Source organism: Monomorium pharaonis, chromosome 10 (assembly GCF_013373865.1).
Source record: "Monomorium pharaonis isolate MP-MQ-018 chromosome 10, ASM1337386v2, whole genome shotgun sequence".
NCBI classification, from domain to species: domain Eukaryota; kingdom Metazoa; phylum Arthropoda; class Insecta; order Hymenoptera; family Formicidae; genus Monomorium; species Monomorium pharaonis.
Genome location: NC_050476.1, coordinates 19284567 through 19303173, shown reverse-complemented (window position 1 = coordinate 19303173; position 18607 = coordinate 19284567). Strand labels below are relative to the sequence as shown.

General features: G+C 36.7%; 1 protein-coding gene across 12 annotated transcripts in view; it reads right to left on the bottom strand.

Annotated features, from left to right (window-relative positions):
* LOC105835192 (venom dipeptidyl peptidase 4) overlaps positions 1-18607 on the bottom strand; it is a 401395-nt gene that overhangs the window by 163833 nt on the left and 218955 nt on the right. Inside the window, exons 1-2 of one of the 12 annotated variants that reach the window (XM_036292841.1) lie at positions 5894-7334; positions 5710-5751 (exon numbers count right to left, since the gene is read on the bottom strand). The exons of 9 other annotated variants lie outside the window; for them this stretch is intronic. In XM_036292841.1, coding sequence (XP_036148734.1) covers positions 5710-5742 — 33 coding nt within the window. In that variant the 5' untranslated portion in view covers positions 5743-5751; positions 5894-7334. Of the gene's footprint in view, positions 1-5709; positions 7335-12102; positions 14315-18607 lie in introns of those variants that run through there. 2 more of the 12 variants (XM_036292844.1, XM_036292839.1) reach the window with 2 other exon arrangements.

Sequence of the window (18607 nt, the reverse complement as noted above, 5' to 3'; positions counted from 1 at the left end):
CGTTAATTCCTTCACCATGAAATGACTTTCGCAATATGTTCGACACGAGACTTTGGAAAATTCTTGTTAACCTTATTCCTCGAATTTTACTTTTATGTCCATTTTCTCTCTCCTTTTCAATCCCTCCTCTTTCATTCCATCTTCTCCGCTGAAACGCTTTTCTCCTATCAATGACGTACATTCATTTACTTTTTTCTCGATCAAATTCTATCGGAAACGAGCTTTACACCTGAAGGTTTTCTTCACAGTGCTGGAAAACGTCGATATACGATTTTCGTTTATCAGAGGAAACACGATTTCCAAATATCTACGTTTTTCTTATCAAAGTTTCTTTTCTCGACCAAAATAACGCTACGACAGCGTAACGTTCGCATAGTTTTGGTTTTTACACAATAATGTCTTCAAATAATTTATTATATTCGATGTATATTACTACAAATTCCCTCAAAATTAATAAAAAAATTAATAATAAAAAAATGATAAAGTAAAATTATAAAACTACAAGCAGTCATTGCATCTTATTATTGTTTTTTTTTCCCTTCTTCATTTCTACACCCGTTCCTGTTATACAAGATCCTATTACTTACGAAAACGTAATTTCAAATAAAGTTTATTTTAATATAGTTTGGTCCGTTAGTCGCGCAAAGTTATCTTCGCGCGGCAAGCATTCTCCTCATTAGTGTTTGACTGAATATCTCACGTATTCCTGGAGGCGCGCAGGTACACGACAAACTTCTAATCTCTTCGCTAGTTTGTTCGTGCTGGTGTGACAGAATGAAAGTTTACAGGCTGCGTGTGACATGATGCAACATCAAATGTCACGAGTTTGTGTTACTCGCGCTCTGTGCAAGGAATACCTGCCGCTGGCAGGTAACTAAAAGGTGCAATGTACAAACTTGCGCAGTATATTTAAGAAAACGCTTCGACTAGAAATTACTCGTTACGTAGAATAAATCATACGTCTGTACTATTGAAATTTTCCTTGTTTTTCGATGAAGTTCAAGTATAATTCAAGATTAAATTAAAATAAGTTTTGATGGTAAATTTTTTAGGCAATAGATTGTCTAGATATTAAAAATTGTCTCGAAAAGCAATTTTTGACAGAAAAAACATTTGCTAAAATACACTTTTCGATATAATGTGTTTTTAAAATTTTTTAATATAAAAAAAAAACATTTTTCTTTTTTAAACAAGTTTCTAAAATTTTATTGCATTATATTAAAAAATGTACTTGCAAGTCTTCTATGTTACATAATTGCTTTTTAGAGATGCCTAACTCTACCTATTCAAAAATTTATATTACTTTAATAAAAAGGTTCTCTTGTTCCATAAAAACATACATATATAAAATAATATTGCATAATTAACTATCGCTAAAATAGGCGTTGCATAAAATATAAGACAGAAATTTATTTTTGGAAGAAAAAAATTTCAATTTAAATTTGGAATTCAGTGGTCTTAAATCGGATTAGCATTAATACATCATTAAGTAGTTTTGATTTATCGTTTCCACATCTTTCCAATTTTAATATCTGCATTTCTCTCACACACACACACACGCGCGCGCGCGCATGTATTCTAGAGCTTATTCGCGATTTAATTTTCGATCCCTATACAAACCCTTTGTAATCTGCGATCAAAAGTAACATCACGACAAACCGCATACGAATGTCGGCCGGCGTGTGACAACCTGAGATCTCGCAATCCTAATCACGATTGTCAGAGCGCTATGTATCGCGTGTCCACTTGCTCGCCGGTAAATAGCGGCGCTTTGGTTTGCCATGGTGAGCGCAATACAAATCCTTATTAGAGTGGCACTCGGCTAATTGTACGCTCAGTCTACTATGCAAGAGAGTATGTAGTGCGAATCAGGCACAGGAAGCCGGGATATTGAGGTTTCGTTACGAGCCAATGAATGCCCCCGGGATCCCCGTTTATCCACAATGAGAATTCATAGCAATTGGATCACGTGTAATGGTGTAATCTCGTTTCGTCCGTCTCCTTTTGCCAAAAGGGAAATGCATCACTCGAACCTCTCGTCCCTTCTATAAGATTTTTGTGTCCGTGCGTATTTCTCGTCTTGTCAATTCGATTTGCCGCCAGAAGTGCATCTTACGCCGAGAGGCTTTTAGAAATTGATAGAACGAGGTAGAAGAGAGAGAGAGAGAGAGGAATAATAAAACAAACTTAAAATTAAAATGAAATTATAGTAAAAGAACAAGACTATAATTGGTTAAACACGTGTAAGATTTAGAGAAATTCCCCCGTTCTCTCTTCCTATATATCACCAAATAAAATAAAGTGTAATTTAAAATAGCCAAAAGAAATAATTTTTCATTAGTCTTCCTCATTTTTATATCTACGTGGACTTTCTCGCGATAAAATATATAAAGATAATTAAATAGGCGCTTCAACGCGTAATGTCAAAGTGTCTTCGGGTATTTACGAATTTCGCGTTGATTTTTAACACAATAAATACAACAGGGAGGAAATAGGACAACGAGAAGGTACAGGCTGATTGTAAGTATCGAAAGTACAATATAAAGGGACTGGATATGAACGATTTTACCACCCTCATATTAAATATGATTTGCGAGCGGGGAGGTACAATCTTCCGACCCGACCCCGTAATAAGCGACAGGATAAAAGTACGAGGACAATTTTCCTCCGGGAAGATATATACGCGACCTGGCATTAAACTTCTTCTCGCTTTAACGCGCGCCGCGTACCGTATGGGGGAGGGAGACACGGTGGATTAAAAAGATGTCGTTGTACGTCGAATACCGTCGGGAGAACTTTGCGAGAAAATGCGAGGGAGAGAGACAAACGAGGGCGAGAGATGACGGCGCGCAGCTTTTGCGCAATTAAACACGCGATGTGCTGTAAAGTTTACGCGGCCACTAACGCCACCCAAAGATGAAAGCACAAAGAGCCTGATGCGAGAATCGTGTAGGCCCGAAATTAGTTGACTAACTTTGATAGATCTGGAAAAAAAAAAACGTAACCCTCTCGGGTTACGTTTTAAGAGATTTACGCGCATTTGGAGCTCGTGCAATTTTGTAGCTCTCATTCTTCGGCAAAAGGGGTGCCCGTCGAATCGAGATATCAACCGCGTTAATCCACGAAAAGGTCCAATTTCTCTCGTTCCGTAAAAAGAAGTATATGGCGCTCATAATAAGCGAGACCGAGAGAATATGGCGGCAATCTTCCCGGCCCAAGGCGGTTTCATGTACGCCAACGTCGTACAGAGAGAACATCGGATTAAAAGCTTCACATATATTGAAAATCTTACCGCATGACACGAAATACCAAGAGTATTCATAAGTTCTAGGAGAGAAGCACCGTACGAGCAGCGCGCGCGCGCGCACGCATTTCGAGATCGAAATTCACGTTATTAGATGTTAGCGTATGAAAGATAACAGCGTATAAAAGTCTGACATTGCGATTCATGCATCTACCGTGTATGCAACCGCGAGTGGATCGAAAATGCATACGGAAATACGAAACGATTGCACGACCGCGAATTCAAATAAGCGCATAGGGAATTTCTTATAAGGTTATTTTCTCCCTTCGTTCCAAGTATCTTCTATCGTTATCACGATTATTATTATTATTACTATTATCGTAGCAAATTACAGAGATCTTAACAGCGTTAGCAATTCAAAAAGTTTTAAAAATATTATATTATATCGAATTAAAAATTGTAGATAAATAATTACAATTAAGTTCGAATTAAAAAATATAAAATCATTTATTACAAGACAATTAAAGTCCAAGCTTTAATTAGATACACGAAATTATTTCACTGTTGAATATCTTTTCGTGTCGACCCTGTACATTTTTCAGGAAATATACATTCATATAATATTACGCGTTGGAATTTTATCTCTTGGAATGAAGAACTTGGAACTAAGCTACGCAGAATGTTAACCGTTAAAATATGCTATGCAAACTTTTAAAAGCCACTAAACGAGAAGTTTAACCAGGCCGCGTACTTCGAATGTAGCTGCACATGTACGGAGATTAATATACAAATTTTAAATTCATGAGAAATAATATTTAACCTTATAATCAACTCACATTTCATTCTAATATTAGTTAAAACATCCCTTCTGTGTCCTTTTTATGAAATGTCTCATAATCTTATTTAAGAGATAAAATTAAAACACCAGCGGATCAAGAAATAGGATATTTTTTATATAACACAACGTAAAATTTTATTTTAAAAAAAATAGATTTTTTCAGTATTCAATTTTATTTAAAAAAATAAGATTACAATTACAATAAATGTTATTGAACTTTAAATGTATTTTTCTTAAAATATTATATTATTTTCGAAGAGAAGCTCATACTAGGTAACTCAAATTCATGATTTATTCGATCAATTTGAAATTTTAAAGTAATTAACATTAATAACATTCGACATTAACACCTAATAGTTCTTCCAGATTTTCAAGTTTTGTCACAAATTATTAAAAAAAAATTTTTTTTTTTCAGGAAAAAGACAATTTTTTAATTCAAGTGTGTATGTGCAATTTCACAAAAAATAAAATTTTAAAAAACTCGGAAATTTAAAATAAATGTATGTAAAGAAAAAACTCACTTTATCATTTATTGAGGCTGACTATTATGCAGAAAATTACAATTATTTAAAATGTTATTATTTATTAGTTATTATAATTTGTATCTTACTTTTCTAAAAACAATACATATTTTAACAATAGAAACACATCATTATTTATCTCTTTAAGTAAAAATTTTAGTGTTGTTTTAGAGATGTTTAGTTTTCAATTTACCAAGTTTCTATAATGAAAGAGAGAGAGAGAGAGAGAGAGAGAGAGTTCGAAAAATGTTTTAAAAATTAATTAAAATCAGAAATGTTTTAACTAAAAAATGTCAGTAACTTTTATTCCACTTTAAATTGAATCAGGATAAAATATAAAAAAATATGAACAAATATATTATAACAGTTTCGGATAACACTGAAACTTTAATAATTATAGTATTTTTTTACATTCCGTTGTGGTTCGAAAAAAATTTTATGTATATTTAATCCTAAAAAAAAAATATATAAAAAACCAAACGCTAAATTATTTAAGATAAATAATCTTAAGAAATAAAGTAATATCTAAACAATAGCTGTTTTCCACTACTGTATTTTTAGATAATAATTTATTTTATTGTAGAATAAATAACCATTTTTTGATATCATTAACGAAATATACCATAAAACATCGCATAAAAAAGTTAAAATAAAATTTAACAAATATCAAAATATTCTGTTATAATAAATTTACTCAACTTATTTCTCTTTTCATTTATTTTTAACCTTGTTTTTAACTATTTCTAAATCATATAAAGTAAAAAATTTAATTTACTAAATTATTCAAATATAATATTGTCAATTTAATTAATAAATTTATTAACTGTCTAAATTACAACTTAAACTACTGTCTTTACAGTATTCTCGACAATGTCCCCTCCCCTCCTGAAAAACTTGAATCAGAATTAAATATTATTTATTTTTTCCAATTTATTCAATTCGAAGTAATAGAGATATCTTTATTAAATTTTTTTTATCTTTATTAAATCTTTATTAAATTCCGTTCTATCTATACAAATCTACACATATGATTTAGATATAATTTATACATACAACTCCGGTATCTCAAATATTAATAATAATACAACGGATAATTCACGACTCACCGATACGATGAACAGCGGCGGAGCTTGTGGCATCACATCAGTCTGCGAAACACACAAGCGCATCGAAATTATAGCAACGCATAAAGTAAAAATCAATATTCTAAGAAACAGATTAAACGCGTAAAATAATAAACGATTAAATCTGCAGGTGACAAATAAGAGATAAATACAGTGACCTACTCACCTCATGGCCGCTCGATGTTTCCTCCTCCTCAGATTCCTTCGTCGAGCGCGCAAAAAAAAAAACACACAACACTCGCGGAAACGGGATTAATAATCGCGGATGCAATCACTAATTACCGGAATCGTCCAGGACTTTGCACGGCACTTGCGATGCGCAATTCCACGAGATATTTCTAAACGAACGATAACTCACAGTTGTATTTACGTAACGTAAATCGCGACGAATCCCGACGTTACTGTTCGCCTCCGGTTCGGAAAACCCGCGGCAATCGGCGAACGGGACCGAACCGTTGTTGAAGAGAGACATTTATCACCAGCGACAAAATGGAAATTCATGACTTCTATTCCCTCCAGTCCCGTTTCCTTCTCGTTCCAAACCGGAATGCGTTTCGACAAATTCGCTCCCCTCCCGCGAAGTTAATCAGTGGCACGAGCCGGAAAACGCCAATTACTCGCGCAAGCAGCGATCGCATTCCAAAGGATAACCTCACATCCACTTCGCCGCATCCACTCGATCGCCCGGCGCACGAACGACGACAACAATGCCGCGATCCTCGGGCAAGCGCGGCACGCGCGCGTAAGCAAACCCCGACTTGGTGACGTCACGAAATATTTCACGGCTTCGCCGCGTATTCCCCGCTTCCACCCGGCAAACTCGCCACAATTAATCGTCGTCGATTGCCACCGCGTCCCCCTGTTGCTGCGATCACGTGATCAGCACGCGACTCGGAATTTGTCGTTGGACACTTCCGGGAACCGGAAATGACGAGCCAACAAGTTGTACGAACGACTTCCGCTCGAGACACTCGCGACGCGGAGCGTATGTCCGCGGGATCCAAACGATCCCACGTCGAAGGGACGAGGGATCTCGAAGTCGACGTAACCAAGTCACTTCCGTTCGCCCGCACGATACGTTACGCTTGGAGGTTAAGTCGCGTCAAACATCCGCCACAAGACGAATTACGCCGCGTCGGACTCTTTTGAAGGATCAATCTGTCGCACGGGGCGCCTGGTCGAAGGATATCAACGTGACGCACACGGAAAGCGGAAGGAGCGTCGCCTCGCGACATTGCCGACCGGCTCGCACGACTCGCGGCAGCCGAATGACGGCGGGGCGGGGCGACACGCTACGTAGATGAACGATGAACGCGCGCTCAAGGTCGCGCGCCTACACCGATTTCAAACTGCGATATTTTGTGATGTTTCGTGCTCCCTCCTTGCAAAATGAGCGTCATTATTTCGTTGCTGAACATTTAGTATTATGGAAACGAGCTCCGATCAGTGTTTATTCTGTTTTCCTTAGAAAACGTAATAGAAATTTAGGAAAGAATTATGTAATTTTGATTGAAATTTAATGAAAAGCAATACTGCCCTAAAATCCATGGTGTCAAAATTTCTTATTATATACAGACATATACATGTATATGCATATAATTATACATAAAATATATCCTTATTAATTTTTTTTTTAATTCAAACATTAATCTGTTTGATATAGAAGAAAAATAATAGTAATAATAACATAAAATAATTAAAATTTTAGCATTGCTTCTTTTACAAATGAAAAAAAAAGCCCGTAAATCATTTTATCGTCAATAAGAAAATAAATATCGCAGTGATCGAAACAGTTATTTAAAATCTTTATCTCTTATCGCGCTGCCAATCCCTAGAAGAAGAAATATCGTAAGAGGTAACTCTGCTGCGATAAATAATTATAATCTTGCTGAATTAATATTTACATAGTTGATCATCGTTGTCGGAAAATTAATTTATCGCATAAACAAACATGTATGATTTATTTGGATGTTTAATAAAAATTTAAAAACGTATCTTTAAGTTTAATTTTAAAAACACAAACAAGCAAAAATAATTTTTAATTTCAAGCACAGACTATATTTCGACAAACATTTAACCAGTCATAAATTTATTATTATTATTATGGAACGCTATATTGGATAAACAAGTAAAGAAGTACAAACTGAAAAGAATATATCCTTTTCAATTCGTATTTTGTCTAAAATAGAGCTGCAGTGTTACAAATAGCTAATTAGCGATTCAAATGTGCATGTACATTTCTTTGCTGAACGTTCTTCTGCAATCTATGCTCTAGTTTACACCGAGCACTTGGTACGCGTATCAAGTAGTGAATTTAAGCTGATCAGCCAATTATTAAACACATTCACTAGTTATTTACTATTTGATACGCGTACCAAGTGCTCGGTGTAAACTAGGTCTATGTCCCGTAGTCGCGGCATTTTTGGGTCGATCACAAAATGTTGATTCCGCCCCGCAACGAGGTTTATGTATCTTATTACGAGCGGAAGCCTTTTACCCGATACAGGATGGAAAATTGGATCCACCGGCAGAAGCGACAAGAAGGAGCGTGTCTCACACAAGAAGAGTAATTGCCGAGGCAATTTAACTAGCGGCAATGTTGAGTTACCTTCGCAATATCCCGTGCTGCCGATACAAAGCGGAAACATCTCTCGAAAGTGTTTCTCATTTACGACATTAATCCGACGACACGAACGTCACGAAATAATGACGGAAATAAAACTAAACGGAGGACTGCCAACTTGTAAGTATACGATTGTATAAATTATATTTCTTACATTGAGTATTTGTCGTTAAAACGACGCTTGTTTAAGAAAAAGTGAACACACAGAAAAAACAATTTTGCAGAAATATGGATCTAAGAATAGTGTTGAATTATTAATAAAAAAATTGTACCGTGGATGTTAAATTAGTTACCAAAATATATTTTGCAGTAATATTATTATATTTAATCGTTCTACATAATTATTTTAATGGTGGTTAGTATAAAATTATTTTCCGATCAGTGTCTAACTAAATGTTTATTATAATACAATACAATTTTACAGGATGTGAATTATTGTTTAAAGTAACGATTAATTATCGGTTGTTTTTTAATGTGAAACACGCTCTTCTAAAGTTTTTAAAAATAATATTTCTTAAAATTAAAAAGAAAAACATTATATATTTAAATATATATTTACTTATTATTAAATATATATATATGACATTTTTACAATTTCTCAAGAATATTTCTTCCATCGTTATCCAAGCAATTGGAAACAGATGACTAATTACACATCAGTTACTGAACGAACTAAGACAATAAAGGAGAGAGGCTGAACTGTTAGAAAAACAACTCCTTTTTTTAATGCAAGATAAAACAAGTTCCTCTAGTCAAAATAAACACATAGAATAGTCTCCTTCATTAAAGCAAAGGTGAAGCAACAGACTTTTAATTCAGTCGATACTAGCTTTTCTTACTTATTTCTTATTGAATAAGAATTACATTTTAATGTCACTTACATTTTATTACATTTATTACATTTTAATAGTCAGCCTAAAACAAGAGAAAAAGAATAACGTCTACCTTATGCTACTTAAACGTTAATAGTAATATTAAAAAGCGAATGGTAATATTAAAAAAATAACTTGTTTCGTAAAAAAATATTTATTCTAATGTTAACTACCGTGTCGTTACTAACGCGATTATCAACCGCGAATAAAAATGTTTGACTTTAATAAGAATAAAGACGTTTCTTTGCACACAATTATATTTAAAAAAAATATACTCGAGACTAAAAACACAGAATTATCATTTAACACAGAAATTTTAGTAGATCTTATAATTCCTATACAATTACTCGTGAATTATTTCAATTATATTTTTTTTACGTTTAGATCGTTACATCCTTCCTCCTGTTTTATTCCGTAGAGAATAATGTTTCGACGTTTAAGTACCTTTTAGCAGATTAGTACACGAAAGAATATACGAATGTCTAGAACACCTCGCACACAAGAGAAATCGTTATAGAATTTCGCATATATGTGTCGGTACAGACATCGCAAATCAATCGTCGGCACGTACGTCAACAAATACTTCTTCCAAAGTAAATACCGTTTCGGACTAAGAACTGCGTCTGCTTAACATGCGAGAGGGATTTCTTCCAGTTTCATCAAACTTCCAGGTCGCTCTTTGAACTTTGAACCTCGCTGTCTGGCAAACATTACCCCATAAATGTTCGCGAGCGTTTATGCAGCCGAGTATGAGGAAAGTTACTGACGGCGCAATGGAAAATCCGGCCGCGACTTCTCCCAATGCGCCTCTAACTTCTGACGCGCTGCTGACCTCCGCGACTTGTTTTTACCTCCGTTATTGGGGACTCATAGTACAAAATCCTTAAATGTTTGGAAAGTAAGGGGGAGAAGTTTATATAATGCACGAGGACAAGATAGTGGAACTTCCTCCTAAAAAGATGGCAAATAAACTTCCTGATATAGGATCAACGTCGATAAATATCGTCTATTCAACATTGTTTTTCTCATAAATAGAACATTAATGTCTTTTATATCTTATCTCATTGACAATTGTCTCAAGTAAAGAATCTTGAATTTTACGATGTAGAGCAAAAATGGTTTCAATGCGACATAATCCGAATTTTAGGAAATAGTTAACAGTTTACCTGAAATACACAACTATTTTGATACAATTTCATTTAGAACTTCGTAAACCTTAAGCTTCGGTAGATTTAAAAAAAATATAGGAGTTCCGATTAATCAATCTCTTCCTTGTAGCACGAGCACTTTCCTATGATGAAACAGTAAGTACTATCTCTCAGAAGGAGCAGACATCGATAAAGCTAGGAGATGAGGAGAAGCTCTAGACGAAAACCACTCAACAGTTTCCTCTTTTATACCATAGATTATAACGCGATCCATCAACATGTGCCACATCAGCTTGGTCACCAGGCGCATCATGTACGTATACATGTACGAGAGTCCGTTGTATTTCAGCGAACATAGTTGGGAAAAATTGCGTTATTCGAATTTTTAGCGCTAAATTTTACTGCAGTGTTTCGAGTAAATTTTTATTTAAAATATTATTTTCCATGCATGAATTTTGTGCAATTTCGGTTTTTTTTTTCCACAGGGGAAAGAGAGAGAGAGAGAGAGTTATAAAATTGTAAAAACTGTGAAGTAAAGGGAAATTTATAAAATCGAATATCGTTAACAAATTTGCAGTAAATTTTTATCTATTGTACTTTACACATTACATTTTTTTTACAAATTTACTTACTGTTATCGAAAAAGTTAAAGAGCGAAAACATTTGATTAACTTTTTTAAAGAAGCTATTTGATACATATCTTATTTTAAAATACAACTCTCTCTTATATGAAAAATGTTATTGCATAATTAATATGTATATATATTTTTTACTTTGTTATTAAAACAATATCTTTATACTTTTGCATTTGAAAAATGTGTTTTAGTAATACTATTAATCATTCGTGTAATAAGAGATTTCGTCGCACAAGAATTAATGTCGCATTTTTCTTTTCGCAGACCGGAAACCCCACAGAATCCCCATGCACACAGAGAGCAATGTGCACCCGATGCAGTTCTAAAGAAACAATGACTGGCACTGCTACATCGACTGTATCGGATTCATTGTCGCGATGGAGCTACATCGAGCCGACCGTGCCGAACTTAAACCGACGTGATTGTAATTTGCAGAGAAACGGCGAGCGATGCGTGCTCCCGTCGACGTGCGGGGAGCTTTGCGCGTGCAAACAAAAGCTCTCGTTCGAGCCTCGGGTCGGGCAACAAATCTCCGACGGCGAATTTCGAAGAGCGCGACCCCGGCGGAACTATAAAAAGAGACTTTATAACCGTGCGGGAACCTCATTAAAATGCACGCCCGCACCGACGAATGTTCCGTGCGCACGTTCGAGAGAGGCTTAATTCCTCGTTTAAACTGTCGGGATAGAGCCAGAATTGTCTTGAGATATTAGACGCCCCGGGCTAACGAAATTCGGCGCCATAACGAGAGACGAGGCGCGAGCAGTATAAGCGCGACGGGGAAGAAAGCAGTTAATTTCAAGTCTAATTTAAAAAAAAAAATCTGACAAAATTTAACAAGCAAAAGGCTAAACTTAGAAAAATATTGAAGCGATAATAGTAAGAGAACTTCTAAAAATAGACAGTAATTTTCGGGCAGTAGCGAGATATTTACCTAATTAATTTCTCCAGTATTGGAATTTCATCGTTTAAAATTCTTGCATATAATAAATTAAAAAAAAAAACTAGATGTACCTTAACAAGACTACAGAGCGCGTGTGTATAATTTAGAAATAACAATTCTAAAATTTAATCGTGGCGTATATTACATTACTTACGTAATCCATTTTAAAGGCGCCGTATCACTCTAATGCTGAGAATTTCCATCTCGTGTATTTTCCTTATTTATTGAGACGATCTTAAATTAAGGCTCAGCATCCATAAGTGCCATCGTCAAGCACGCCGAGATCCCATTCCCCCTTGAGAATCCCACCGAAACTCGACGTCCAAGTGGCAAACGAGCGGCGCAATAAACCGGCCGGCACGACACGCACTTTTACTACTTCGCCGGGATCGACGGGCGGAGGCGGCGTCGGCGACGCAGCCGTGGGGGATTACGAAATCGTTTTGCATCATTTTGCATAATATCGCGGCTTACGCGCGCGCATCCCGAGCACTCCGCTCTCGAGCGGATCGCGGGGCGACGGCCTTCTTTAATATCGATTTAATTAAATCATTTCCAGAGCCTTCCTACTCCTCCAACTATCTTCCGCCGTCGTCCCTCTCCTCTCCTTCCTTCTCTCGCCCGGTTTTGCCACCTGTCTACCATCCTTCCCGGAGAGGAGGGCTTCCCCCGTCGGCCGTAGAAGTGCCGCTATCCTCTCGCGCGTGATTTAATTCTCCCGGGGGAATTTAATTGAGGAGCGGCGCTTCTCCCGGGGCGATACGGCCGAAGCGACCGCCCGCGGCGGTTAGCCTCGTAATATGTTAGCCGTTTAACGTCACTCGTCGGCTATTTTTCACGGATGAAAGCCGGCGGTCAGGATCGGGGCGGTAATGAGGAGCCAAGGTCGGGACGATAAAAAATTGCCGAGCTGAGAGATGCGATCGAATCACTTACTCGACACCACGCGCTTTTAGGATAATCCAGTCTCCTCGCGCTCTCTCTCTCTCTCTCTCTCTCTCTACCTTTATGTGAAATTATGGTTCGTAGAATTTTACCTTGTCAATTAATTTTAATTAGATTAAGTAGACGGTTAAATTTATTAAAATAAATTATTTAGAATTATTTTTATTTTTTTGCGACGAATGTGTAAAATACGCATACAAGATGTGATGGATTATTTTACGTTGCGTCTGTAGAAAATTCGTAATTTGGAAAGACTGTTTTAATTATAAAAAGTACTCGTAATAAATTTATTTATTTATTAAAATATTAACAACGCAGCTACTAAAATGTGGCTAATGCAGAAACTAAGTACTCACGATAAATTCTATGCAAGTTACATAAAGATAAATAGTATAAAAGCTTATATTTATTCGATTCCCACTCCAAATGAAAGTTGAAACCGACGTCTGTCAACGGTCGGAGTGTTTCCGTCGTATTTTCGGTACATTATATTCCACTTCGTGGACCTGGTTACGCGCTAATTCAATTTACTACAGAGATTTAATTACGAGGTAGAGCGACTTAACGCAGTCACGTCGTTTATTGCCCTGATACGTCATCCGTTTAACACCTTCGCCGTTATTTATCGACCGACCGAGCTCGCTGTTGCGGTTTCTTCTCAAATCGCCGCGCACCGAGAAAATGCTTGAAAAAACGCGCGAGAAGATTAATTTTGATTACATAAGAAAGAAAATTGAATGTCATGTTACAAAAACAATTTAATATTAACGATTATGTAGATATGTAATTAATACATTATTGCGTTTATTTATAAGAATGTTATTTTATTACCTTCTACCGTACCACCCACACATTTAAAATTTTACCCAAGCAAACACGGTAACGCAAATAGATCTTTTTGTACTTTACTTCCGTAAATACAATCATTTCCCTGGTGAGTTTATTTTTCTGCGAAGACATTTAGAACCAAAAATAAGAAGTTTTTATCAATCTCGTTAACTTTAACCTTAATTTAAACGATCTCTTTCTTAGTTTTAATTCCAGAAAGTTTCTTAGTTTTAATTCTAGAAGTTTCCTTCGACCTACGTTAATGATATAATAAATTCTCGGATCGAACCTATGTTACAAATAATTTTTAGAAACGATCACTATCTACATGGCAAAAAATAAGAAAATCGTTTTTGCATTTTAATATCAAGATTAACTTAGAGTTTTAGCATACCTAACTTATAATTTTAAAATGTTTTATACTGATATTCTAGTCCAAAGCATAATCTATGTATTAAAAACACTGGTGAAAACCAAATAATAAAAGCAATTTCTTTATGCTTAATAACATAAGAAATATATCCATTTAACTCCTATAAAAAGAAGAATGATACAGTTTATCTGTTCACTTTAACAAATAAAATATGTATATAATTAAGAATTCGTGTATTTACATACACGGAAAGAATTTTCTCTTAAAAATTACCCTGAAAATCGTGGTAATTGTAGGATAACGTAAACCTTGAAGGATTTTACTATACTTTTTAAAAAATTTACTAAAATTTTAGTAAATTTTATTAAAAGTACGGTAAAATTCTTCAAGGTTTACGTTGTCTCACAATTACCACGATTTTCAGGGTAGTTTTTAAGAGAAAATTCTTTCCGTGTATAAAATTGTGTTATTTTAACTCTTAAAAATAGTTAGAATTAATTTAACACACCAAGTAACATAACGGCAATATATATGTTAAATTAACACACACCGTGTAAAAAATTTTTTACACCGGAAAATTTCAACACAAATACAAAATGCTTGTTTTTACAGTGCAATCTACTAAGGCACTAATTTCGACGTTAACAATTTTATTTCTGTTACAATATAGATTATTTATGCCTGTTTTCAAGCGGGATGCCAGGTTCCAGTTCATTTTCTTCTCATCACCACGGCGCAACGTTATTAAAAGGAGTACGAACGACGTTGATAAATGACATTTTCGCCTTACTTGAAAAATTGAAATAACTTTTCACACGACCTGGGAATACAACGTCCCCGCCGAATTTCCGGCGTGCTCGTATATCTCGTCCCCGCAGGACGGGCCGAGTTCTCTACGTTTGTGGGAACGAGGCTCGACGCGCGAAAAATAAAAATCTACCTTTCGACGACGTAATTCAGGAAACGTCCCCTCCACATTTCCCGATGCCCTACGACCCTTCGCCTAGCCGTCGTCGCTGTGAAAAAGAATATCGTTCACGAGGGTTATGGCGGGGAGGGACTCCGCAATCGCGCAACGGCCCGCATAATAATTCAATATCCTTGGTTAACCCCCTTCGTTACGGCCGGCCGTCACGTATGCGGTCGAATACCTGGATACGAAATAATATCGATCCGTGGAGGCCTAGGTGAACGATTTAACGTTCCCACTTTGGCGCTGCGGAATTTCATTCATACCGTGCGCACGTAATTCGAAGGAATTCTTATTTAAATTCCGTCGATCGCTAATTATACATACATATTACGCGCGGTATCCTTTTCTAATTCTTCGCGGTATTTTCCGGTGGGAGCCCGCACACTTTCGAGAAAATTACGGCTGTTACGACGAACCGTTTTGATAATAAACATAACGATATAGTAATATAACGAATTACATTCTTATAAAAATGTAATACTCTGACCAGTATTAAATTAGCCAGTAATTAATACTTATTTTAAGTATCAGTATCACAAGTATTGCTGCTGGTACTTTTACTGCTGTTAATATTACATTTTTGTAAGGGCAGTATCGTATTAAAGTAGCCTGAAGGATCGCAGTCCATCGAGTTTATCGGAGGAATTTGAGACAAGGGAAATTGAAACCACGTCGCTCTAATAAAATCAATATAGATTTAGAATATAAATTTAAATAGATAATCGATATATATAAAATTTGCATCGTGTGTGTACTAATACCAAGATTTACACATCGACATACAGAAAGATATCAATTTTACTACTAGAAAAGCAATTAATCTTTTTTATAGTACGCAACAAATATTTTCTTCGCAGTTATTTTGAAATATATTCAACAATTCCAATTTTAAAGGAATTTATACTTTTTCAAATAATATTATTGAATTGTGTCAAAGAACAATAAACAAGAATAATAAACAAATCGAATTTTTGTTTCAATAATCTTGAATGCAAAATTAAATTATTAGGATTCAGAACATATTTTGAATAAATGTGATACTTATAATAAACTTGTCAAATATTTGAAACAAGTAATATTTAATTAATTTAAGTAGTTTACAATATAACTCTTTCTTTGTGCACATGGAAGTTTATTTCAAGTAAACATTACTTTCAAGTAAATGTGATAAACGTATTTTAAAAGTATTAAAAAAGGAAAACTAGAAAAGTTCAATCAATCGTTTTTTCTAAAACGAGAATGATATATTTACGTGTATAGATATATCGGAAAAGAAATTTCATTTGTGCGATTTTCAATGATTTCTGTAAAATGTGTCACTCACCGACCCAGGAATGATTGATATAATCCTAAAGTGATGGACACTTACCTGTAATAAAAAAGAAGAACATAGTTAACAAAAACAATCAATAACGCGTTTATAGATTGTAAGGTAATAATATTGACAAAGTGCTCGCGGGCGGACAGATAAAGCGAGTCTCACAATAAATAGCGGTAATATAATAAAGAGCGATAATAATAGCAAAAGTAGACAGCGGCGTAATAAAACGCCCGCCACGTACGTGTCAGCCAAGAATAATTCCCGAGCGATCGGTCAATCAAACGAGCATTCTGGCCAAGGTTATGGTCACGCAGACACAGCGCGGATAGATGGAGCGGAATTGAAAATGACTGATGGCCGTTTGTGTCGGGTTTAAACTTGATTTAACTGACATTCGTCTTCCCGCTCTCTCAATAATATGCCTATTAATATCTTGCGTATAAAAATTTCACGCTGGCTTTTATCACGCGCCTACCAGATCGCCGGTATCGCCGTCGCATACATTTATTAAATGCGGCAAAACTCACGTTCCTCCAGTTTTCCTTTTTCCCCTTTTCGGAGTTTTCCCAACGGAGTTAGGAATGCAATTTTATTCTGCATGTTATACGTGTCATTTCCAGGTAAAATTGCATAGCAATTGCATAGTTCTACATTTTTACAACCTTTTAATATTTTCAGTTCCAGTTTTCTAGAGCGAAAGGAAATCCAGGCGGTTTTTCCTTCTCTATACAAAATTAAAATTCGAAAAAAAACGCCTAAAATTACGTTCTGAAATTACACGACATTAAAAATTACTATCCTCCCCCTTTCGAATTTTCTTCCCGTTCGATAATACCGCCATTTTCGGAAGATGAAAGATCCGAAAGCACCGTTTCCACAACCCACGCGCCGCGCTTTCTCTAATCGCCCGAACCTCGAGTTCTCATCCCGAAGGTATTTTAGTGAACAAGACGAGAGGGTTACGCGATTGCATCCGCGAAGCAGTTCATGCCGGATTCATCTACGCCGAGAAGTGGCGTAACCCATTTTGGCGCGCGGTAATGGAATCATTTCCGACCCAATAAATTTCACTCCGGCAAACTAAACTCGTCCTCCCGCCGCCGCCTCGCTCCTTTTCCCTGCGTCCCCTCTCCCCCTTCCCCCCCCCCCGCCGTGCACCTGCGCCTGCCTGTGCACCTGCACGTGCGACCGGAGAGGAGCGCGCGTGCTCGACTGTGAAGACTGAGAGCCGCACACACAAGTTGTGACGCGCGAGTGTGTTCAACGTGGCGTACCGGCGAAATGGCAATCACCGTCTCCGAGGCTCGAGAAAACCACCGGTGATCATCCGCGATGGCTTCCGCCGATGTCTTCATAACTTCGGGCGCCCCGGGGCATCGAGTCAATTTCGAAGATTCTAAAGCGTAATGAGGCAATCGATCGGGGACGGGAACAAAAAAAAAAATGATTTCTCAGCGAAACAAGATAAATGACTGGCGGCAAAATTGTACGCCCCCCTCCCCCAACCCCGCCAAGTTCCAGGTAAATCGATCCAAGTGTTTTCGCGTAAAGAAATTGTTCAAATAAGACGTTTCGCCGAGTAAACTCGGGGGGTGCTGCTAAGGTAATACGCCCGAGCTCATTAAGTCCTCCTTCGTCCTCCGGTGGAAATACACTCCGGTGCATATAAACGTTTGTTTTTATACGCCCCCGCGAACAGTTATCGTTATCACTGTCGTTGAGATCTCAATTTCGTAAAACGCTCAAAGACTTAATGGCTTCCCGACAGTTAAGATCTTACCGGGAGACGAGAGCATTCCCAGCCCCGTGAAGAGAGTACCGTTTTTTTCACACACCCCCCCCTCCCCTCTTCCGCGGTGGCAATGACGTCGTAACGTTCGCCCTTCTCGAGCGCATCCCCCGTGGCTTATCGTGCGTTTCGCGGAAGCTGCGAAACGTATATTTTATGCACCGTCTTCTAATTTCATGAATGTTCACGACCAAAGGAGAAAAAAGAACGTTGAGCACCGCCGGAATGAATTAACAGTGCCGTAACATTTCCGAAGGTCTTTCAGGGATTAACTCTCATACGAGCCAATTCTTCCTTCGACGGTTCAGCTTACCCGAGAGATTTGAATACGAGAGTAGCTTTACAAGAATGTAAAATAATTCTCGAATCATTCCGTCGAATATTGGAAATGAAATCACGTTTATTCGTTCATCAGGTTACACAGTTATTT